The sequence below is a fragment of the Nycticebus coucang genome, chromosome 1, assembly GCF_027406575.1.
Source record: "Nycticebus coucang isolate mNycCou1 chromosome 1, mNycCou1.pri, whole genome shotgun sequence".
NCBI classification, from domain to species: domain Eukaryota; kingdom Metazoa; phylum Chordata; class Mammalia; order Primates; family Lorisidae; genus Nycticebus; species Nycticebus coucang.
This window is the reverse complement of record NC_069780.1, coordinates 1904580-1929950: the sequence shown is the minus strand read 5'-3', so window position 1 is coordinate 1929950 and position 25371 is coordinate 1904580. Positions and strand designations below refer to the sequence as shown.

At 42.9% G+C, this 25371-nt stretch overlaps 1 protein-coding gene and 1 non-coding gene across 2 annotated transcripts; both read right to left on the bottom strand.

Annotated features, from left to right (window-relative positions):
• Positions 1-5278: 5278 nt before the first annotated feature.
• On the bottom strand, positions 5279-20307 carry AMTN (amelotin). The gene is made up of 7 exons (XM_053594427.1): positions 20254-20307; positions 15641-15724; positions 14557-14622; positions 13238-13324; positions 9391-9426; positions 8215-8241; positions 5279-5581 (listed from the first exon to the last, which is right to left on the bottom strand). The coding sequence occupies exons 1-7, from the start codon at positions 20305-20307 to the stop codon at positions 5279-5281; spliced, it is 657 nt and encodes a 218-aa protein (XP_053450402.1).
• On the bottom strand, positions 19127-19186 carry LOC128592887 (U7 small nuclear RNA). Its single transcript, XR_008382103.1, has one exon. It is a non-coding gene; the product is annotated as a U7 small nuclear RNA (small nuclear RNA).
• Positions 20308-25371: the final 5064 nt, after the last annotated feature.

Genomic DNA, 25371 nt, shown 5'->3' with positions numbered 1-25371 from the left:
TGTGTTTTATCCTTTGTGCCATTGTAGAAGCTAAGTTTTGACCTTTAGCTTCTGGGTGTTTACTTTGCTGGTGGTCCATTGTGGTGGTCAGTGTTGAGAATAGGTCTAAGTATTTACTGTAAGAGCTGATCTTGTTGTGGCGAATTTCCTCAGTGCTTGTATATCCACAAAAGATTTGATTTCTCCATCAATTTTGAAGCTTAGTTTAGCAGGATATAGAATTCTGGGTTGAAAATTATTTTGTTTAAGGATATTGAAGGTGGATGACCATTTTATTCTGTCTTGGAAGGTTTCAGCTGAAAAATCTGCTGTCATCCTAATGGCTCTACCTCTGTAGGTCAGTTGGCGCTTACTTCTGGCTGCTTGTAGAATTTTTTGTTTCATCTTGACTGTGAACAGGTTCATTACAATGTATCTTAGAGAGGCTCTGTTTGAGTTGATGACCCAGGGAGGTGGGGGGGTTGATATCTGTGGGAAAGGAGTGTGTCTGGATCTTTAGTCAAACTTTGGAAGTTTTCATTTATGATAGTCTCCACTAGGGCTTTTATTTCTTTGGGACAATCTTCTTCCCCTTCAGGAATCCCTCTCATTCATATGTATGAATGCTTCATGGGGTTTTGTAGTTCTCTAAGCGACTGTTCTGCTTTCTCTTTCTTCTTTTCTGCCTCTTTAACTACCTGGGTTAACTTGAAAACTTTATCCTCCAGCTCTGAGGTTTTTCTTCTGCACAGTCTAACCTAGTTTTGATACCTTCCACTGCATCTTTACATTCTCTGGTTGTCTCCTTCATTTCCTTAACCTCTGTGGTATCCTTTCTATAGTCTACATATGTCTCATCCGGCTTTTGGTTCTCTGTTTCCATTTTCTCATCCATTCCTTTTATTGTCTTTATCATCCATATTTTAAATTCCCTTTCTGTCAAGTCCATTAATTCTTTATAGGTGGAGTCTTCTGAAGTAGCTGCCTCATGGTCCCTTGGGGTAGTTTCTATGTTTTGGTTTTTCACATTACCCCATTTTTTCTGTTGGTTCCTCCTCATGTGTTCTTTTTTCTTGTTCACCTCTTTATTCTCCCTTTTCCTTCTCACTTCCTTCTTTGTTTCAAATTACTTTGTCTCAGAGCTAATGAGTTATATTTCCACATTCTGGATCATGCGCTATATCCTGCTTACCACCTCCTGCTTGTGCTCCTTGAGCTATGACTCTGGGTAAGGTCCTCACACCAGGTATGGCTGGGTTTTCTCAGTCATACTAGGAGAGCTTAGCTGAATGATCCTTCTCATCCACCATCTTGCTCTTCTACTTGATATTTTTAAATAAATTCATAACTACTTTTCCTTTGTGCTATCAATATTATTCTTAACGATTAGTCACCTGAAAACTCTATTAGATCCTCATTTAGGTCTGCTCAAAGCTAAGAACAAGAAACTACCCTAGTTGCAAAAACGTTATTCTCATTTTTAAAACCAGTTGTCAATATTTAAAATACTTTGTTTTGTCACCTGGATATTTTCTGTGACAGAGAAACTGTACACAGTAAGATCAGTGATGGAGGAGGTATACGTATTCCCTGTGTGAAAGGGGAGGTGGGAAAGGTAAGTGTGTCTCAGGCAGCCTGTCTTACAAGGGCACTGTGTGGGAGCTGAGCCTTTCTGACCACCTGACCACCAGGAGCCCTTGGAATGTCATCAGGTTACCCGAGGAGTAGCACACCTCAGCTAGAAGATCGTGGTTTAGAAAACACAGATGGTGATAGCACACCTTGTATGCTAATGCTGTCATGGAGATATACGTGTAAGGGTTTAGAGAGGAAAGTGTGAGGTCAGAAGGATAGGTAACCTATGTTGGTTTGACAGACATGGAAGGCAAACAATGAATTTCTGTAATGGTTTGGAGTTTGAAAGCACCTTTTGGTATTATATGCTTTGATCATCTTATTAACTTTGTGGACTATCTAGGACACATAAGAAAAATGAGGTTAGAGGGAATTTTTTTTTTTTTTGTAGAGACAGAGTCTCACTTTATCACCCTCGATAGAGTGCCATGGCATCACACAGCTCACAGCAACCTCCAACTCCTGGGCTTAAGCGATTCTCTTGCCTCAGCCTCCCGAGTAGCTGGGACTACAGGCACCCGCCACAATGCCCAGCTATTTTTTTTGGTTTGCAGTTCAGCCGGGGCCAGGTTTGAACCCGCCACCCTTGGTATATGGGGCCCGCGCCCTACCAACTGAGCCACAGGCACCGCCCTAGAGGAAATTTTTTAAAAGAGGTTATTTAGAAAGTCTTTCTTCTTCCTTTTTTTTTTCTGTCACCCAGGCTAGAGAGGAATGGTGTGATCATAGCTCACTGCAGCCTTGAAATTGAGTTCAAGTACCCAAGTACTTGAGACTGCAGACACTTGGGACCATGCCTGGCTTATTTGTCCTACTTATCCTCCTGCCTCGGCCTCCCCGTGTCCTGGGATTATATGTGTGAGCTATTGCACCTGGTCCTAGGAAGTCTTTCCATAGCATTTTTAATTGTATGAAAAATATTTTTAGAAGATTCAATCCTAATTTACTCTCATTGGCCATGAAACCATGGCAATTCATAAATATGTGAAATACTGTAGCCAATAAAGCTTTAACTACTAGGAAATCTTTAACCACCTGACAAATTTGACATGGAACATTATTTCATGGGTGCATATTTAGGTTTATTGTATACTGAGGGGTTGAGTCACATAGAGTGAAGAATGTCACTAACCCTATGCATACCTTTCATTTTGGGTGTTCTACTGTGATTTGCATTAAACTCCCTCCCCCCCACTCTAGATGAACTGCAATGATCTGGGTTATAAATTTAGATTATAAATAACTGATAAGTTTAGATTATCAGATTAAGTTCTACATCTTATGTCTTTTGTGACTGGAGGAAGACATGAGGTTAGAGGGAATTTTTTAGTGATTACGTCTATCAATGTCATTTCCCATCAGGTGTACCAAAATCAAACATTAAGAGCTGTAATTCTTTGTTTTTACTGCATGTTTTTGATGATCAAAAGTAATTTTCTTGGGTGTGGTGGCACATGCCTGTAATTCTAGTATTCTGAGAGGCCAACGTGGGAGAATTGTGTGAGGTCAGGAGTTTGAGATGAGCCTGAGCAAATCAGGACCCTGTTTCTACAAAAAATAAAAAAATAGCCAGGTGTTTGATGGGCACCTATAGTCCCAGATACTCAGGAAGGAGAGGCAGAAGCATTGCTTGAGCCAGGACTTTGAGGCTGCTGTGAGCTGTGATGACCCCCTGTACTCTAGCCATGGTGACAGAGGGACACTGTCTCAAAAAAATTTGCTTATTAAAAATGAAATTTGTGATTATCATGAGGCATTACCAGAGTTTGTCCTCATGTTCATGGTGTCCTCTCTCCTGACTGCTGGCTCTCTACACCCAGAGAGTCCTAGAACTAGGGGTGACATGCTTGTATCCTGAGGTGCTGTAGTTTCTGAAAGATTCCAAATTTATTTTCTTCCATCCCCAAAGAAGAAAAAGAGTCAATTTTCAAAATACATTTTAATAGACTCATGTTCTAGGTGGTGTAACATTGTATTTCAAAGACAAATTCATCCATCCATGTAATTGTTTTTTTTTTTTTAGAAGTCCATATTCTATAGGTAAAAAGATATTTTCTGAAATTTCAAGAATGTTCTCAGGTAAACTGAGAGTTTCTTCTGAGATGCTCAAGTTTGTCTCAATCTATTCCATGATGTGATTAATGAAAATGACTCACATGTGTCACCAAATTTGAGGTGGTTTACTTGAGAAAATTTGAAACAGGTTACTGAATTCCTGGAAGAAAATAGAACACTTTTAAGTGTAGATAAAAGCATATTGAATTCAAACATTTTTACTTGAGATCAAAATTCCTAGGCATAGGAGCATCAAGATTAACCCATCTTTTCCTGTCTATAAGGGTATTTGTTTCTAGATAGTTCCACATTAAATAATGATCTGTGCTTACTGGTGGAAGAAAAACTTATTTTTGCAATGTTTCCTGAGTCCCACCTGAGAGGAAGGGCAGATGGATTTACTTTCTCCGCTAACTGCAGTCTGTTACTAGGGGCTACTTTCAGTATTAATTAGGAAGGCTCTGAAGCTCATCTGTCATCGTGGATAGGAAGAAAATCACAACCAACTGATGTGTGTCTGCTGTGGGCCTGTGTGCATGTGTAGGCGTGTGTGTGTGTGGACACATGCTGTATATGTGTGTGCGTGTATGTGTGTGTGTATGTCCTGGGAAAAGGGGCACATTCTGCTTACCCAAAATGGAAAGTATGTTATATGCCAGCAATTATGAATCCTTTCTATGGAAGACAGACTGATGGCCCAAAACACATGAAAAAATGTTCAGTGTGTCTAACCCATCAGGGAAATGGCATTAAAAACCACACTGCGTTATCACCTCACCCCAGTGAGAATGGCCCACATCGTAAGTCCCTAAGCAACAGATGCTGGTGTGTACACAGAGAAGGGAATGCTGAGGTACTGCTGGGGGACTGAAAACTGGTGCTGCCTCTGTGGAAAGAAGTACGGAGAATCCTCAAAGGACTTAAATTAGCCTTATACGTTGATCCTGCAGTTCCTGTACTAGAGATTTACCTCAAAGAACAAAAGACATTTTATAAAAAGGGTACTTGTGCTACTTGAAAGTTCATAGCAGCTCAATTCACAGTTGCAAGGACACGGAAACAGCCCAGGTGCCCATCCCCTCATGAATGGGTTAAGAAAATGTGGTATGTGTGTACCAGGGAGTACTACTCAGCCATGAAGAAAGATGGTTTCTTTGATAACAACCTGATGCAAGTGGAGACCATCTTCCTAAGTGACGTATTGTAGGAATGGAAAAACAAAAACCACATGCGCTCAGGACCACACTGGAACTAACTGACCACCACCTGTGTGCTCACAGGGACACAAAACTCAACAAAATTTGGTGGTGGAAGGGGTAGAAGGGGAAGGGTAAATTACCACCCAGGGGACACTTTGAACAGGCTTATTGCACACTTTCTGGGTGAGGAACAGTTTATAACTTTGACTTAGAATTTACAGAAGCAAACTAGTAACCAAAATGTATGTACTGAAATAAGCTTAAAAACAAAGACGTTTAACAGTTAAACCAGTTAAATTAAAATAATTCTTCCAGTGTTAACATGACAGAGTTGGTGGCCCAGTAAAGATTGTCCCTCACGTTGCAGGGATCAATTGTGGGTGCGGAAAGGGGCTCCCTGATCTCACTTGTCAAGGCAAGGTGAAGAACACCACTTTCATGGCCGGGAAGCCCTGCCCTAGCTGGGAGGATTTACCATTTGGCGGTTCTGTGGTGGTGTCCTGGGCAGTGCTCGTCCCCCTCTGGATACCTGCCGGGGGTGTCACTCCAGACTCGTCATCGTCTCTGGGAGTGGTGAGGTGGCCCTCCGGGGTTCCTGCAGGCAGGTTTCCCCCCTGGACATCTGCATTAGCCCTGGCCTGACCGGTGGGCAGGACGCCCCCGGGGAACAGTGGGTGGATGATGAGGCCTGTGAAGATTTGCGGGGGCACTGGCTGGAATGAAGGAGGCAAGCAGAAAACAAAATCAAATGAAACACATGTTTAGGCCAGTTAACCACCTTTCCTCTTTTGAGGGCAGTGAGTTTGGAAAGGAATGGCAGGTGGAGAGAGTAAAATCAGAGATCAGTAAAGACCGGGCATTCCTCATCCCAGTCCAGCCTGGCGCTGGGCTCCTCGCCGGGATTCCCAGCTGTGCTTCTGCTCCCTTAGGCACAATTGTTATTACCAGGTGTGTCTGGAGATGGACTAAGGCACACACTTACACGGTTATGATGGGCTGTATCTCTGCAACTAACCTAAACCATAATCTCTTTGCCCCTAAAAAATTTAAAGCATGTAACTTAGAAGGCACAAGATTAATGAAAAAATTGGTTCCTGTGGATTAATGGATCTCCATCTTCACAGCTTGCATCTCTTCAAGTTTCTTTTGCTGTGTTTTTCAAAGATGTTGGAATATTGAGTCAGAAATATTTCTCTTGGCAACTCGACCACTTGTGTGTTTCTTGTGGCTACAGGAGAAACTCCTCTCTGCTGGGGTGTTTCATTGTTGGAGAGATTCTGATGGAGCAGGTGTCAGGCAGGGCCCATCAATCCGCACGTGTAACCAGGTTTTGAAGTCTTCTTGATTTGGGGGGCTGTGACTTAATTTGGGAGACAGTGTCTTAGATCTGAGAAAGAGTAAACCCAGAGTTAGACTCTTGCTGGATGAGAGACTGGAGTACAGACGTTTTCAAATTGAGGGCTGTGACACCCACAGTTCTGAAATAAAAAAGGCCAGCGGTGTCAGGGGAGGGAGTCGACCAGGCTGCGCTATGTCCATGGTAAGTGCTGGCTCCTCAGACGTGTTTGTGTAGCTGCATGGAAAGTGCAGCTGTTACCACTGTGCCTGGGACTGAAAAAAACGCTTGAAAACCACAGGGGCTGTGGATAGAAAAATGGGTTTGGATCTGTGTTTACTTTTTTTTCCTTTCAGACCTAAATTACTTGAGCTTATCAAGACCCAGTTCATTTACCTGTAAAGCTGGATCAAATATCCCTGCTTTTGTAGTTTGGTGAGGATTGAAGGCAGTAAATACAGAGGACGTGCTGAAGTGTGTCCTGTGGAGGCAGGCACGTGTGGACGTGCGCGTCCTGAGGTATCGGGTGCGTGGTGGACGTGCACGTCCTGAGGTGTCTTGTGTACGGCAGAAGTGTGCGGCCTGTGGTGTTGGGTGCACAGTGGGCGTGCGCGTCCTGAGGCGTCGGGTGCGCGGCTGACGTGCTCGTCCTGAGGTGTCGGTTGTGCCTCAGACGGACGTGCACGTCTTGAGGCGTCGGGTGCACAGTGGGCGTGCACGTCCTGAGGCGTCGGGTGCACAGTGGGCGTGCACGTCCTGAGGCGTCGGGTGCACAGTGGGCGTGCGCGTCCTGAGGCGTCGGGTGCACAGTGGGCGTGCGCGTCCTGAGGCGTCGGTTGTGCCTCAGACGGACGTGCACGTCCTGAGGCGTCGGGTGCACAGTGGGCGTGCTCGTCCTGAGGTGTCGGTTGTGCCTCAGACGGACGTGCACGTCCTGAGGCGTCGGGTGCACAGTGGGCGTGCTCGTCCTGAGGCGTCGGTTGTGCCTCAGACGGACGTGCACGTCCTGAGGCGTCGGATGCACAGTGGGCGTGCTCGTCCTGAGGTGTCGGTTGTGCCTCAGACGGACGTGCACGTCCTGAGGCGTCGGGTGCACAGTGGGCGTGCACGTCCTGAGGCGTCGGGTGCACAGTGGGCGTGCACGTCCTGAGGCGTCGGGTGCACAGTGGGCGTGCGCGTCCTGAGGCGTCGGGTGCGCGGCTGACGTGCTCATCCTGAGGTGTAGGTTGTGCCTCGGATGGACGTGAGCGTCCTGAGGCGTCGGGTGCGCGGTGGACATGGATACTAATACATCAATTCTGGCAAAGCAGGTAGTCTCATTACTTGATTATTATTTATGGATAATGTAATAAATAACTACCTTTTCCATAATTGAAAACTTATAGAACTGTGTTCCCAATATTGCCTGAATTCGTCACTTTAGTTATGTTTAGATATCATGTCAATTCAAGTCATTTTCTTTAAAAAATGGCATATCGAGGGATATGTGGACGTGCCTAGCAATAGTGATATGAGGTTTACTGAGATTCAGGCCCTCAGTTCCTCCTGTGTGCAGGAACGAGTTCATTCATCACCATCTGATGCTAGAAAAGTAGGTATTTTCCCTTAAGAATTAAATATCCAAATCTCTGCAATAAATGTCAGTATTTATACTATTCTACATCTGCATGCATTTTAATGCTTTATAATCCTAGATTTTAATCATTATAAAGTTCAAAATGTGCAGTGTGCATCAGTTCTCTGGATAGAACTGAATCTGACGGCAATATATGAAAATAAAATCTAAGTCAAATTAGTGGAAAAATAGCTGGAGAAGGAGGATGAAGTTCCCAGATAAAGGAAGAATAACCATTTAATGCAAACACCTATAGAAACATTCAGTTTTCATACATCCAGTGCAACCAGATTCAAAGTTTATGGTCAAAGAGACTCTGAAAGCAGACACTACACAGTGGTAGGAGTGGAAAGAATTTGGAATGTTAGTAATTAACAAAAAAAAAATTTTTTTACCAGTTCCTCTGAGCTTAGGATAGTACCCTGAAAGTAAAACAAAAAACACAAATTATTAGATAAAATTTAATGTATTTAAAGCAAGATATGTATAACATAAAAGCTGAGAATACTTTTAAAGATTATAGTGAGAAATGTATTTTCAATGATGTGTTGAACTGCCTTTGTGATCTCTGCCTCAAGACCCAGTGAGCTTATTGTATGGGGCTGCTAATGCTCTTCCTCATGCACATTGGAGGAAACCTAGGGAGTTTTAAATGGCCATGTAGAATTTGCTCTTACATTATAGAGTTTACATGGCTATTTTTCTTTGGTCTTAGATTTAAGGTGTATCCAGTATTTTTCTGTTCTGCAAATACTATTCTGATGACTGAATACTACTAAACCTGAGCTGTATTTCAGATAATTTTCTTGGGATCTGTTCCTAGAATTAAATTCATATTTGATTCTGTTTTTAGAAGTAGAAGCTGTCACCTGATACTAATATTTGATCCTGCCTTTTTGATAATTTTATCAGGAATCTCAGGAATTAGTTTCACAAACGTAAATAGGAAGAGCAGAGAGAATGTGTTTATTGCATTTTCAGGGAAAATATATAAAGTTGAAAATAGATTTGAGATTTAAAAAATAAATCCCCAAGTCGCTAGTCATCAGATCAATCCCAGTAACTTCTTTCCTTCTTGCCAGTTTGGTTTAGAGAAGTGGCTGGTTGCTTCAGCTGTGTGTGATATTACTGTGGCCCGTGGGCCACATGAGGCGGTGTGATTGTATTTGTTCCCATTTTGTTTTTTACTTCAAAATAAGATATATGCAGTGTGCATAGGAATTTGTTCATAGTTTTCTTTTTAAACTATAGTCTGGCCCTCCAACGGTCTGAGGGACAGTGAACTGGCCCCCTGTTTAAAAAGTTTGAGGACCCCTGTAGTAATTTTAATACCCTTAAATTACTTTCAAATTGGAAATAGACATATTGTCCACAAAAAGTTGTTTTGAAGATTAGATGAGATAATACATGAGGAGTGCTGAGGACAATGCTGTGCTGGCTGATGTGATTATCAATGCCTGCACCTCACACATTGAATCGGAAATATCATGATTATCTGGCAAATTGAGGTCAGATCGAATGCTTCACACAAAAGTGATTTGAAATCAAAATCAGATTAAGAATAATCTTACCTGGGCTCCAAGTTGTGCTACAAAAATTGGTAACATCTGAAAAAAGAGAAAAATTCAGTAAAAAATACATACAAAAGACTTTCTTTCTTTTTTTCCTTTATTTTATTTTTTTTTTGTAGAGACAGAGTTTCACTGTACCGCCCTCCGGTAGAGTGCTGTGGCATCACATGGCTCACAGCAACCTCTAACGCTTGGGCTTACGCCATTCTCTTGCCTCAGCCTCCTGAGCAGCTGGGACTACAGGCGCCTGCCACAATGCCCGGCTATTTTTCTGTTGCAGTTTGGCCGGGGCTGGGTCCGAACCCGCCACCCTCGGCATATGGGGCCGCGCCCTACTCACTGAGCCATAGGCGCCGCCCTACAAAAGACTTTCTTAAAAGGACATAGTATTTGTTGAAAGATATCTGCTACTAATGTGTCATCTATAATCATAAATATAGACTCACAGACCTGGATGGGAAATGGAACTCTTACAATCTGTAAAAAATGTTAGATCCAGAGAGATTTAGAAACCAATTCAAGGTAGTCCATTGAGAAGATAGAAGTGAGTGAATTCAATGAACAAAAAAATGGTCTCAGGTGATCTCTAGACTGAAAATTATTCCAAGTAGTAAAGATGATAAAATGCACATTAAAATATGTAGCAGATATTTTAAAATGCAGAGTTTTCTTGAAACTTACATGTTTAATATTGTAATACCTGGCAGGACATTTTTCTGTTAAAACAAAGCACTCTGAGAACTAGGTAAGAAATAATTTGGGGGTTACTGATAACTAAAAGTTACAAATTTATAGCTGAATGGGAGTTGGGTGAGGCATCAGCAGGCTCTAGTACTCTTTACTACTCAAGAACCAGCCTTGAGTTTCTTAGAGAAAGTTGGGGTTTTAAGGATTATTTAAGTAATCTTTAAAAAATTACTTGAAAGTTGGGGTTTTAAAAGATTATTTTTTAAATAGAAAATTCAGTGTCAGAAAAGTAATCAAAATGGAATTTTACTTTAATAATAACAAACTCCAAAGGTTTGAAGGTCTTGTGAAATGGATTCTTAATTTTATTATTTCCCTGGCAAGTTGGTGCAGCAATTATGGAATGATGGCATGTTAACACGTAGAAAGGAGATGCATTTATGAAGAAGCTTTCCTTTCAGTCAGGTTCTTGACTACTGACAAAACACAATAATAGCAACAACAACAACAAAACTGGGTAACAGTGGGTGGTGATGGGAATGCAGTCTGGGAGAAGGGACACGGTGTTTGGGAGGAAATAAAATGGAAATTTCTTCTTTAAAGAAAAGTTAGAGTGGAAGCAATGAAAAGATTAAAAAAAGGAAACCACAGCTGTTCAGTAATATCTGTAACAGCAGGTGATTCATTTGTTCACTAATATTACAATAAAGAGAACAAATTTCTTCTTAGTTGTTGGTAATAAAATTACTTGAAATAATAATGGCAAACACATACTGTGTGTTTATTATGTGGTCAGTAATATTATAAGTGTTTTACATATATTTACTCAATTTTTATAATACTTCTACAGAAAGATTCTACTTTAATGCCCATATAAAATTTTGGAGAAGTGGCCAGGCTCTGTGGCTCACGCCTGTGATTCTAGCGCTTTGGGAAGCTGAGGCAGGTGGATTACTTGAGCTCAGGAGTTTGAGACCAGCTTGAGCAAGAATGAGACTTTGTCTCCACTAAAAATAGAAAAATTAGCCAGGCACTGTGGCGGTTGTCTGTAGTCCCAGCTACTTGTGAGGCTGAGGCGGAAGGATCGCTTGGGCCCAAGAGTTTGAGGTTATGTGAGCTATGATGCCAAGGCAGTCTTCCCAGGGGAACAGAGTGAGACTCTGTCACTACATAAACAAACAAACAAATAAATAAATTTTGGAGAAAGTGAGCCACAGAGTGGTCAGTTAACTGGCTAATACATGCTCTCTACGTCAGTAGAGAGCTGAGATTGACCAGAAGGTGTGTGGTTATGGAGTTCCCTCCAAACCACGTTGGCCTTTCTTTGATAACTTGGATTGTCCAGCAGGTGCCCAGGTTTGTGGTAGAGAAAATAGCCACTTGGCACAGGGAGAAGAGTTGGAGCTGCCCAGGAGAGAGTCAGGTACCTTGGTGGCAAGCACAGTCCAGAACCATTGAGGAATTCCACAGGGGATGAGGACTGATTATGTTATTGGGTGTTGGAGAGAGTGCAAGGTCAGAGCCCCCATTCTGAAACTTCCGTAACATCTTCAGTGCCCCCAGTAATGCCTTTGACATGAGTGGACATTCAGGGGAGCACGAGGATGTGCCAAGTCTGGCTTCAAGATTAGAGCAGGGCAACAGCGTTGGGATTGTACAAGGGTCACATGTTAAAGAGATTCTCATTTGCATGTTTCTCAAGTCTTTTTCAGATGGCCAATTGTCTTTCCTTTTTCTTTTCTTTTTTTTTTTTTTGGCCAATTTTATTTTCAAGATTTTTATTATCAAGAAATTTTATGTTATCTTTGGTCCCAGAAAGAAGTGAGAGTTGGTCCAGAGGAAATAGCCAATGATATAATTATGGAATTGTAATTATAGAAGATTTTATAGAGGATCTTCTATTATAGAAAATTTTCACTGTGCCATTGTTTATGGAAGCAAAAGCTTTGGAAGAACCCCACATTTTCACTATAGGGAACCAGTGGAATGCTCAGCTGGCACTAAAATGAGTGAATATTTCAAAACATGAAAACTATTAAAAAATATCTGTAGGAAAAATTATGTTATAAAACATTAAGTGTAGCAAAACCATGTTGTTTTTTTTTAAATTGTGCTTATACATTTAGAAAAAAGACTGGAAGGACATAACTGGGAATGGTGATGGTTATTGATGACAGGACTCTGGATGAATTTTATTTATTTTTGCGTGTATGTATCTTCTAAATTCTTTATGATTAATATGTATTTCTTATAAATAATAAATGCTCTTACAAAACATTAGACCATTATGTAGGATGATGGGGGCTGAGGTCACATGCTGGGGAGAATAATTTATCTACCAATAACTTTGTCTAAAAGATTATTGTATTTTTCGCCAGAGTCCACTTGGACTTTGTTCAATGTTAAAATTCAAACACTTCAGAAAGGGGTGGTGCCTTAAGTTTGTCACTTCCATCTTGACGAGAGGGTTTTCCAGAATGAGAAGAAGAGCAGGAAAGTGGGAAGATTGCATTTGCTGGAGATAAACTTTGCCCACCCTTCACTTTTTCTTTGTGATGATCTTCTTGGTCATCCAGAAAGTGCTTGATAGAAACTATTCTGCTAGAAAAATCCTGGAACCTCTCAACTTTTCCCCTTATAGTATTGATTTCTCAATCTTACCCAGATTTTCATGGTTTTCTGTTACTCATTAAAAATGTGCTCAAAGAGGTCCTGGGGTAGCATTAGTTTTCTGGATACGTTTTTCATGATTTTTATCAAGAACTGGTAAAGGGAGGGGGATTGAAAGGATCACACATGTGGTGCATCTTACAAAGGTACATGTGAGCCTTGGCAAATGTGGAATGTAAATGTCTTGACAAAGTAACTAGGATGATGCCAGGAGTGCTATGTCAACTAATGAGATGAAAATGTGTCAAGTATTCTATGAAACAAGTGTATGATGCCCCATGATCATATTGACGTACAAAGCTATGATTTAATAAAAAAAAAAAAAAGAACTGAATTGCCAATTACTGTTCCTTGCTCAGTGGAACATTTGTCTGCAAATTATCTGGGTAAAAATTTTGAGAAGCTTCAAAGAATTCTTTCTCTCCTGTAGTCTTCTACTAGAGAGAAAATGCTTTCTGAGATTAAACTAAAGTCCTGCTGTTGTACATACCTGTGACTGCAGCTGCTGTGTGTTCAGCACCCCCAGGGGTGGTGGGTGGGCCTGGGCGCCAGGTGCCAACCCCGCAGCGGGACTTAACTGTAGGGAATGAAGATTTTCTTTGTATCTTTTCAGTTTGAACATTCAAGAAACTAAAATGTATTTATTAAACATAAAATATGCTTAAAGGGAGGATTTGCTATGTAAGCACACAGTGTCCTGTTGCACACTGAGTTAGGTACAGAGAGGACATCCAAAGACTTAACTAGTCTGCTTGCCCAACCACAGGTCATTTGCTATCTGCCCAGGCTGTTTTTCTATGGGATTTAATGCATTGTCTTTGAGAATTACGTAGGTGATTTTATCCTTGCTTTCCCTTTTTGGTTGTAAGCAATGGTTCCTGGAATTACTCTGATAGCTCTTTATTAAGAAATTAATTCCTTGGAACAATCCCAGTGGTGCATCATCATGTCTGAGACTCACAGTACCAGCAGGTTCAGTAAGGCTCACTTTCTTGTTACAAAGTCAGTAAGGTTCACTTTCTTGTTACAAAGTCAGTAAGGCTCACTTTCTTGTTACAAAGTGTTCTCTAATGTTTACAAAATGTTCTCTAAAGTTAAGTTCCTAAGTTTGTAATTTTCAATGAACTGAGCAAGTCCAAATTTGTCTCTCTGCTCTTTGCTGTCAAATCAGATCCTCTTTATCTTTCATTACAGTTGACTCTGGATTAGTTATGAAAATACATTATTTCAACCAAAAATATTATATAGAAATTATGAAAATAAAAAATATCATCTTGTGGACATAAAAAAAGAAATTAATTTCTTCCTAGGTATCCCTATGAAAATTACGAGTTTCAGAATAAAATACCTAGTCTGAAACATGAACTGTATTTAAATTTGGTCACTAAAGTAGATCCACTTTAATTAGGAGGGGAATTTATATCCCCAGATTAAACTACGTTGACATCCTGTGAGAAGACTGCAGGTCTCCCTGTCTTTCCTAGGCTGCTCTGTTGATGGGGTGGTCACAGCGTGGGAGTGTGCAAGTGGGCATGTGGGTGTGGTGAGGGCGGCAGGAATGCAGGGTGGAGGAAGAGGGAGGAGCCTGGAGAAGAGGTGAGCCAGCTGGAGAAGGAAAGGCCTGGGAATCAGATACATTCCTTCAGAGGCTCTGGACCTGAGGAAAGCTTTTGATGTTGTGTTGAATAGCACCCACGCTTCTCAACGCTGCCCCTGCCCCCACTCACTTGCAGTGCCCATGCTCCCTTCCAACATTAGGCATTACATTTATTTAGCAATGGGTATCAAAATAGTACAAAAAGTACTTACCAGGTGCAGGTCTGACCCCAGCATGAGCATTTGTGTTAATGGTATTAGACTTAGAGAAGGGAAGACCTGCAGGATGTTGAAATTGATGTATGAGACAAGAGGCTGTTTGTTTCCATGACTCTGCCCATGGTCAACCTGTACTATCAATGTAAGAGTATCTGTGTGTGCCACGTGATCGATACTCCCTCCAAACATGGACCTCCATGAAGGTAAATGAAGGGGAAGCTTTGGGGCCTCTCGTTACCATGGCTCCCTTTTGTGGCCCTGGGAGGCACTCCTGTGTCACGCTTATGGTATTTACCAGTTTGAAAAATAGATTTACTCTTTAACTTCCTATCTCATTATAAGTATTGACTTCAGTACCTAATTTTACATTCTTTTTCATTAAAAGTGTACCCAAGTTGAATAAGCTGCACATTCCTTAAGGGGGGAGATTGGCTCCTGTTTGAGTTCTATAATGCTGGTTAACTAAAGAGAGAACTTCAGACTCCAGCATTGTCTGGCTGTGTTATTCCACCAAGTCTGGGTGTAGTCTGGGCACTGTGTGCTGTACTCTTTCATCCAGGCTGAGTGTGGTCTAGGAACCTTTATAGAAGATGAAGAGGTGGAATGGGCAGGAGGTAGCAGCCAAGAAATAATGCAGTTTTTAAAGCTTTGGAGAAACAAGATTTTACAGAAATACATCAGCTCATCAGCAACAATGAAACTTAAGGAAGCCATGAGGACACCTGCAGTTATTTTTACGGGCCACCTCTTATCCCCTGCTTTCTCTGGCAAATACCACCTAACACATGCCACAGTATCCCAAGGGCATAGATGACAGAGCTTTTGCTTTTCAAAGTTTAATGGATTTTATTGATAAACCAAGTTATTCTTCAGAGAAAGGGAAAAAGAATGAAAGTGTTTTGCTTTTTCTACCCAAAATTATAAAAAAAAAAAAATTGGTTCTTTTTTCTATTTCTTCCAAATGAAAAGCCTTTCTTTTTTGTTTAGTTATGAAACTTGTGTAAATCTTGATTTTAAGCCCCTCGGTCTGAGTGCGTTTCCCTGCTGGTTTTGGGGCTTCCTGCTATAAGACTCTCACCTGATTTGGCTGCTGCTGTGTGGGCAGCATTGCCTGGTCTGGAGCCAGCTTTGTTGGTGGAAGTCCCAAAGTGGGGTTAAGATGCTTCTGTGAAGACAAACATGCATTTGAAGAGACAGGACTGTGTTTAGAGTCCGTGTCCATTTATATCCAGAAGGTAACAGGCTGTCCCCAGTGCAAAGTGTCTCTTTTTAAGCTCAGTGTGTTCTGGGCAGTTTAGTTCCTCGAGACATTCTGTGCTTGGCAGGATGTGGAATTGCAGAGTGGAGTAATGCGGGCGGTGGGCAGGACGGGGTGGGTGGAGGACTGCTGGATGCACGGGGCACGTGCACTTCTGGTGGTGGTTCCTAGCTCTCATTTCTTTTCTGTAACCGCCTTTCTCTTTTGCCAGGACACCAAACATGTAATGTGCACCCTGCTCTGTGCTCCTTGCTTTTTCTCAGTCCTTGAGCTAAGCTGCCATAGTTCTTACTGACTTTCCACGAAGCCCCCTCCTTTGGCTTCCCCCTGCCCTGGCACTCTTATAAAGGAAGTTCAGTTTCATTCCTGGCCTGGGCATTTTCCTAGTGTATTAAAAATCACTCAGTTTTAGGACTGAAAATATTCTTTCCACTTATTTGGTCTAGTTGTATAGTTTACAGTTTTGTTTTTTATAACTGAGGGCCAGAGAAGCTAAGTAACCTGGCCAGGGTGACACAGTGAGCGCCAGACCCATGCTAGGATCTCTGAAAATACTCTTTGTCCCTGAAGAAAATGAAACGCTCCCTCTGCCACTTTGATCCTGGCTGCCTTTGTTTCTGGATATGACCCAGGAGGCACAGGGTTGTCACCTAGAGTTTACCCTGGAGCAATCTTGGTTTTACTTTGGATTTTCCTCCTCAATCATCTTTTCCCTCAATAGTAAGAGGAGAGGTCAGCATTACCTGCCCTTGGGTGTCCTTTTCAGCTTTGAGATTATGTACATACACACCATGAATAAGTCCTTCCATTCTCTGCAATCTATTGTTAGCACAGCCACCAGCATGACCTTGGAAGACAGTAGTCTGACCTTGTCACTCTGCTTAGTGACTGCAGTGACTGTCAGCTTTATGCAGAGCCAGAGCCAGAGACCCTGCTCTAGATTGTAGGACACTCTGCCCCATCCCTCTCTGCTTCATTCTCTGCCCTGTCCCCATCTGCCCTGTCCCCATCTGCCCTGTACGCCTCTGCCCTGTACGCCTCTGCCCTGTTCCCCTCTGCCTCGTCCCCTCTGCCCCATCCCCCTCTGCCCCGTCCCCCTCTGCCCCGCCCCCCTGTGCATCATCCCTCTCTGCCCCGTCCCCCTCTGCTCTGTCCCCATCTGCCCCATCCCCCTGTGCTTCATCCTTCTCTGCCCCATCCCCCTCTGCCCTGTCCCCCTCTGCCCTGTACGCCTCTGCCCTGCCCCAATGTGCATCATCCCTCTCTGCCTTGTCCCCCTCTGCCTCGTCCCCCTCTGCCCCATCCCTCTCTGCCCCGTCCCCCTCTGCCCCGCCCCCCTGTGCTTCATCCCTCTCTGCCCCATCCCCCTCTGCTCTGTCCCCATCTGCCCCGTCCCCCTCTGCCCCGCCCCCCTGTGCATCATCCCTCTCTGCCTTGTCCGCCTCTGCCTCGTCCCCCTCTGCTCTGTCCCCATCTGCCCCGTCCCCCTCTGCCCCGCCCCCCTGTGCATCATCCCTCTCTGCCCCATCCCCCTCTGCTCTGTCCCCATCTGCCCCGTCCCCCTCTGCCCCGCCCCCTGTGCATCATCCCTCTCTGCCTTGTCCCCCTCTGCCTCGTCCCCCTCTGCTCTGTCCCCATCTGCCCCGTCCCCCTCTGCCCCGCCCCCCTGTGCATCATCCTTCTCTTCCCTGTCACCCTCTGCCCTGTCCCCCTCTGCTGTGTCCCTCTCTGCACTGTCCCCCTCTGCCCCATCCCCCTTATACCCTGTCCCCTTCTTCCCTGGCCATGCAGGCTCTTTGCTGTTTCTGGGGCAGGTGAAGCTCACTCCTGCCTCAGCACCTCACTCCACCTGTCCCTTTGTCTGAAATGCTCTTCCCTAGACCTCAGCTCACTTCCTCTCCTGCCCCAGGTCTTTGCTTCAATTCACCTCCTCACTGAGGCTGACCCTGACTGCTCTCCTGGATATGCTTCGGCCCTTCCTTTCTGGTACCCACAGGGATGCCCCCTCTTGCCCCGGAGTGTCCACTCACCACCTCCTAACATGTCAAGGGATCATCTGAGTGAAGCTTTTCATCATTTATCATTTTTGTCCTTGCTGAAATACAAACTTCACAAGGTAGAAACACAGTGTTTTGTTCAATGACATATCCCTAGCAGGTAGAGCAGTGCTTGGCACGCAACAGGGGCTGAACAAGTACCTGTTCAAAGAATGAAATGCTGTTTTCTTCTAGAGCATCCCTGTGCTGAGACTTGATTTGCCTTATTTTCTTTCTTTCTGCTCATAGTGGTCTCCATCTGGCATTTTATTCTGGAACTTTTGACCAACTGACAATACTTGCTATGTTGTTGTATGTATCCACATTTGCGGATGGATTGATTTTTTTACTTTATGATAAAAAAAATGATAACTCAAAATTCATTTACACGTAATCAAAACACCTTGTCCTTGTGCTCTAACTTTTTATTTGACAAATGTTGGCCCTATACCAGGACACTTCTGTGCCCGCGCCTGACTGCGCACCTGCTCTTTCTCTGGCTGTAGCATCACAGCAGCCTCCGAGGCAGCCTGTACCTACTTCTCAGCCCACTTCGCACGAGAACTGTGCTCCTGGAAAGTTCTCTTTCTCTTGGGGTTTTACAGGTTGTGTAGTAATTAAAATATACTAGAAAAACCCTATTTGAAGAACCTTTGGTAAATTAATTCACTGAAGTAAAACATCTATTTGTTTTATATAAAAATTAAATTCCTCCTTTACCTAGTTCAGAAAATTAAATTTTCCCAGACAACTTCTTTCAAAGCAGAAATAGAAATGTATTCAGAGTAAATCGTTACACCCCCTACAAGCTCACCATGTTCATTTCCTTCACAGAACTAATAACTGTTATTATTTATAATTTAACATTTATTTAAAGATCATTTAATTAATATCTACAATCCTAAAGACACCACGAGGGTCGTGCCTCATCCTTTTTATCCTTTCAGCACCTGGCATAGTGCCCGCCTGGCTCTCAGCTTTCAGCGTCTGCTTGTGGAGGGTATAGATGGTGATGGGGGAGTCACATGAGCCTGAGGGGCAACTGGTATGGTTTCTTTTTGTTTTGCTATGTCATAACAAATATTTTGTAATTTTTGTCTCAATGTGCATACTCAAGAATCTTAAATAGCCAAAGGGAAGTTTATTTAAAGAGCAAACCACCACCTCTGCATCTTTCAACCAGTGAGGAGCGGCTGAGGCCTCTAGGAGCCCAGCACTGCTTCCTTTCAGAAGCTATAACATGTGAACGAACGCTTTTTTGGTGGTGTGGGGAGGTTTCTGGTGAAAACCAGCAAACCTGCTAGACAAATTCTCAAAGAGCTATAAGGTAACAGCTTTTCTGATGAAATTTTCTAGGTCAAGAATTTTAGCTACTTTATAATAGGCTCATTTGGTGGCCTTTTTACAATCTAAATATTTAGAGTTTCCAATCAGAAATATCAGAAAATGTAGTTTACTTCTTTAGTCATGAACAAATAACTAGTTGCCAAGAAAACCATAAATTCTTTTCTGAAAATAAAGTAATTATCCACTTAGGGTATGTACAACAGAAGGTGTTCTTTTGTCTCCTAATTTCTGCTAGAATGATAGAAATTCTACCATTACAGGGTGGATGCATTTTTAAAAGGAAAATATCTTGAAACATGCACCAATACTGTACTAGTTTACTATTGTCTGCTTTGGACAATAAAAACAGGAAACTAAGGGAATGAGTTGCAGGGAAGAGAGGGAAACCTATACCACAGACACTGTTGAGGCCGGTCGGTACACAGAGTAAACGTGTCACACTTACTGGCCGGAACTGAGCAGACCCTGGTCAGTACACAGAGTAAATGTGTCGCACTTACTGGCCGGGACTGAACTGACCCTGGTCGGTACACAGAGTAAATGTGTCGCACTTACTGGCCAGGACTGAGCTGACCCTGGTCGGTACACAGAGTAAACGTGTCACACTTACTGGCCGGGACTGAACTGACCCTGGTTGGTACACAGAGTAAACGTGTCACACTTACTGGCCGGAACTGAGCTGACCCTGGTCGGTACACAGAGTAAACGTGTCACACTTACTGGCCGGGACTGAGCTGACCCTGGTCGGTACACAGAGTAAACGTGTCACACTTACTGGCCGGGACTGAGCTGACCCTGGTCGGTACACAGAGTAAACGTGTCACACTTACTGGCCGGGACTGAGCTGACCCTGGTCGGTACACAGAGTAAACGTGTCACACTTACTGGCCGGGACTGAGCTGACCCTGGTCGGTACACAGAGTAAACATGTCACACTTACTGGCTAAAACTGAGCTGACCCTCATTGGTACACAGAGTAAATGTGTCACACTTACTGGCCGGGACTGAGCTGACCCTGGTTGGTACACAGAGTAAACGTGTCACACTTACGGGCAGGGACTGAGCTGGTCCTAGAAGACAGCACAGTAGAATCATAGTCTTCATGTTTCCAGTTTACCTGTAACAACAAAACAGTCACTCTTTCACTCCATTGTTTTTCCTTTTGAGAAAAGATGATACTTAAAAAAAATGAATGTTTTACTTGAAACATGGTCAATTAATGTTACCTTTCTGTCCAGCAGGCAAAATACACAGTTGAAACGATACTCAAGGTCCAGTTGATTTCTGTAGTCTACTCTGGTGAAAATTTTACCCTTTGAGGATTTGTGAGTTCTGGAAGGAATTTAAACTCAGCTCTAGGAGACTGACAACTGAGAGTCCAATCAGGATTTAGCTGTCTGTGAAATCGTTTGTTTTTTTTCATTCCCAACACGTCATTAGGTGGGTTATTAGCTGCAGACATTGTATTACCCAATGTCTACCATTGAATAGAGGGTATTTCAGGGAGATATGCCTTGTGTAATTAAAAAAGTGCAGACACTAAAAAAATTAAAATCCTTCTTCACTTCCATCTTTGTTTCCAGGATGCACCTGTTTATCACGTATGTGTGAATATATAAATCAAACACCAAAATATAGAGCTCTGTGCATAGTTAAAAAATAAAATAGAAAAAATTGATGGTAGGGATGGTTGCACAACTCTGTGAGTGTACTAAAGGCCATTGGGCTGTGTACTTTCAAACGGCGAATTGTGTGGTGGGTGCATTCTATCTCAGTAAAACAGCCTTAAAAAAGCCTATTATATAGATTGCTCTAACTTGGTTTTACTTAATAAATAATAAGCAACCTTGTATGTTAGTACATACAGATTTATTTCATTTATGTAATGGCTGTATTAAGTATTATATTACATTTCTTTGTGATGAACATTTGATTAATTTCCTTTTTATTTTGTAGTTATAAAATTGTTATGATGAATATATTTATGAAACTTTTTTTTTGGCACATGTGGGAGAATTTCTGTAGGTGTGACTCCTAGAAGCACTGCATTAAAGGATCTGTACATTTTCAGTTCCAATAAATATGGCCAAATTGCCTTCCAGAAATGTGGAATGGTTCGCTTTATTGTAAGTGGAGGAAAATGATACCACAACCTAAACAAAACACCAGGGACATCCAGAGATTCTTTCATGAGGTGGGGTCTGTTCAACAGTTTCTGGGACCAGATCAATGCTGGGAGGGACGTTCTACCTCTGTGCAGTAGATACATCTTTACAAGGCAAATACATTGAAATATGCACCAATATCTTATTAGTTTATCATCTTCTGCACTGAAGAATGGAAAGAAAATTAAGACACAATGAGTTATAGAACAGAGAGGTTTTGATGGAGGGCGGGAGAGAGAGATGGAAGCACATGGAAGGCGCTGGGGTTTTTTTTTTTACAGTAAGGTGTCTGTTACTGGAAAACTGAGATGAGGAGACATTTTTCTTTTCTTTTCATTCTTTCTTTTTTTTTTTTTTTCTTTTGAGACAGTGTCTCACCATGTCACCCTTGGTAGAGTGCCATGGTGCCACAGCTCACAGCAACCTCAAACTCTTGGGCTCAAGTGATTCTCTTACCTCAGCCTCCCAAGTAGCTGGGACTAAAGGCACCCGCCACAACACCCGGCTATGTATATGTATGTATGTATATATATAAAATACACACATATATATATTTTTTGTTGTTGTTGCAGTTGCCATTGTTGGTAAGCTGGCATGGGCTGGGTTCGAACCCGCCAACTTTGGAATATGTGGCTGGCGCTGTTATCACTGTGCTGCAGGTGCTGAGCTGAGGAGACATTTTTCAAAGCTTTTCTCGACTATTCAGTTCATTTACGTGATCAAGTTTTGTGACTGTCAGACACTTTGAGGAATGTGGGACACTGTTCAGGAAGAGAAAAGCAAGGTCAACATGCAGTCACACGCATGACAAGTGTGACAGCAGGAGTGTGCACAGGTGTGATGACAGAGTAGTTAATTTCTTTGGGGTAAAAGGGCAGGGAGAGCTTAACAAAGGAGGCTACCCTTGATTTGGGTTTTGAGGAGTAAAAAAATTTGTTAAAAAGGCCGAGACAGTGCCCAGGCAGACCCAGGATCCAGACGTTCTTGTCCCCGTCACTGAAACAACGTGGGGTAAAGGGATGCAATGGGGAATTGTCTAATTTTAACCACTTAAAGCATTTTTTTTTTTTTTTTTGGTTTCTATTACTCATTTTGACACTTGGTCAGACATTGGTTTATATGGCTCCTTGTTACTTGAGTTTTTATTTCTCTTGAACTAGATGCAGAGTTCCTGGGACTTGCCCTATATTTCTTTACAGAGTTCTATGTTTATAGTAGTTTAAAGCAGTAAGTGGTTGCTATAAAAGGAAGAATAAATGGTAAAGAAGGGACAAGATTGGAGTGAGGGAGGACTTCAGAAAAGAGACAGGCTTCAGGTGGACTTGGGCATAACTATAGTTAATGAAATGGAGGATAGTACAGGAAAGGGGTTGGCACAGAGGGGAGCTGAGGGCTGGGGACATGGGTTTTCCAGGCAAATCCATTCTTTCTCTTATTCAGCCAATTCATTTTCCAGCACATAATTTAATGTATATTCACTCTTGTGTTCAGTATTGTTTCAGTCTTGGGATGAAACAGTGATGGAAGGGATGAACACTCTGCCCTCGTGGAGCTCAGCTTTTCTGGGGGAGCGTTAATGTTCAGGAGGCTCACTGTGTGTGTGGGAGCCCAGGGTGCTGGGGGTCGACTTCCCTCAGCATTATTTTCTGTGTATGTGCAGGATGATAGATAAAAGTCGATCAAGTTTTTTCTTTTGGTGGACACAGAGTTGAACTTCATGGCACTGTTACTCCAGGGCTTAGGTGAGGAGGCCTGTGTTCTGCTGCTAGTCTGGAGTAGGGGCCCAGGGAGTAGCTCACTCAAAGTGAACCATTGCTCCTGACCAGGCAGCAGGGACCTCTCTGTGTGTGATTGCCAACCGCAGACATACTTCCAACCCCAACTGAAACAGGACGTGCCCTCACCAGGAAAATGGGCAGTCAGTGGGATTAGACAAAAATAAACAAGCAAAATTAAGAAGGATGAGTAATTTCTTAGACAAGAAATTTTAAGTCTGAAAGCAGATAACTTACAATAATGTAATTATAGAGTTAGGAGTCAAGAAATATGTATATTATAAAAGGGAAACATTCCTAAACCATTCAAAACAAGGAGACATGAGTGAAAACAGTGAGATGGGTTAGCTTCCAGAATGACTCAGGGGTCAGGATTTGTTGACCTGGTCCAACTACAGGTGTCAGCTGTTAGCCTGCAGGCCGAGGAATTCCTTCATCTTCCTTGTTGGTTTCAGTATTAAGTCTTTTTGGATGAGAACCCTTTAGGAACCTGATGGAATGTATGTACCATCTTAAGAAAATGCACGTTTCCATGAATGCAGTAATTGCCAGACAATGTGAGGCGTTATGTGGCTCTCCATCATCTCCTGAGTCCAACTGTGAAGGTCTGGGTTAAGAATCCCTGATTTAAAGGTGTCTTGGTGGAATTCTCTAGTGATACGTGTGATTCCTGAACTTTCTAGAATTTGTCAAGCCAGGAAACCTAAGTAGTCCCCAATTCCATCACACCCAAGGAATCCAGGAACATCCAGAGTCACCCGGACCTGCAGTGCTGTCTGTGAACTGGGCAAAGGTCATCTCTTTGACAGTGAAAGGATGAAGCAGACCTTCCTTCCACCACTGTTAACAGTCACAACGTCAGAAGGATTCGTGGCACCTGATCACTGATAATCACAGAGACAGTTTCATTGAATAAGTTAAGTACATTCATAAAGGAAATGAAATCTCATGTTTGCAGACGTGTTGTAACTCCAGGGATGCCTGTTACACCTGAGTTGTGCTGGGCCCAGCATCATACTTGGGTGCCAGCGAACCAGAGTGAATACACAAGGGTTTCTTGTGGGAAACGGAGTAGGCATCCAGTCAGTCACCAGGTGACGTGGTGCCGATAGAGGAATGGGGGCAAATGAGGGTAGAAAAGGGCTGTGGCTCATTTTCTTTAAACTTTTTATTTATTAATTTTTTTGTAGAGACAGAGTCTCACTTTACCGCCGTCGGTTGAGTGCCATGACGTCACACGGCTCACAGCAACCTCCAAGCTTTTGTGCTTACGCGATTCTCCTGCCTCAGCCTCCCGAACAGCTGGGACTACAGGCGCCTGCCGCAACACCCGGCTATTTTTTGGTTGCAGTTCGGCCGAGGCCGGGTTTGAACCTGCCACCCTCGGTATATGGGGCCGGCGCCCTACTCACTGAGCCACAGGCGCCACCCATCATTTTCATCTTGTTTCTTTGCATTTGTTCTTGGTGCTCCCTCCACCTGGAGTCTCCCTCCTCCCCTTTGTTCATCGCTGAAGCTCTTTCTTTGTGCTGCTGTTTTTGTTAAGCTTTTCTTTGTTCCTCCAAGTCGGAGTCAGTCTTCTTCCTGGAAATGCCCGTGGTGCTGGAAACGGACCTCGTTTGAATCAACTCTTGTCAGTCAAGGACTGTTACTTTGAGTTCATAGAAGTACCAGTACTTGGGAAAGTATGTGGTTTCAAAGTCAAATGTGAGGTCAGCATGTGATTCTGTGATTTCAAAGTTGGATGCAGTCAGCGGAAGGGTGGGTGCCATCATAGGGAGATTCTTCATTGTTGGTGTCAGATTTGGGGTTGTTGTGGGACTGTGTGGTTTGAGTTTTGGTTGTAGCAGGTGCTAGTGTGGGAGTTACAGTCCAAACTAGAGGGCAGCTGTGGTGGTGGTGGTGGTAAATGGCAGTGAAAATTTATGGAAGTGCTTCCCGTTTGAGAGTGAGAGTTTTGAAATGAAAATATTGAATCTGGACATGGGTTTATCTAGAGGGGTATTTGAAGAAAAGTTCATATTATTAGATTGAATTTGTCAAGATATTCTGTTAATTTGTGGATTTGAACGAAAGTTGGTGTAATCAGAAATTTTTTTTTTTTTTTTGAGACAGAGTCTTACTATGTTGCCCTCGGTAGAGTGCCATGGTGTCACAGCTCATAGCAACTTCAAACTCGTGGGCTCAAGTGATTCTTTTGCCTCAGCCTCCTAAGTAGCTGACTCTAC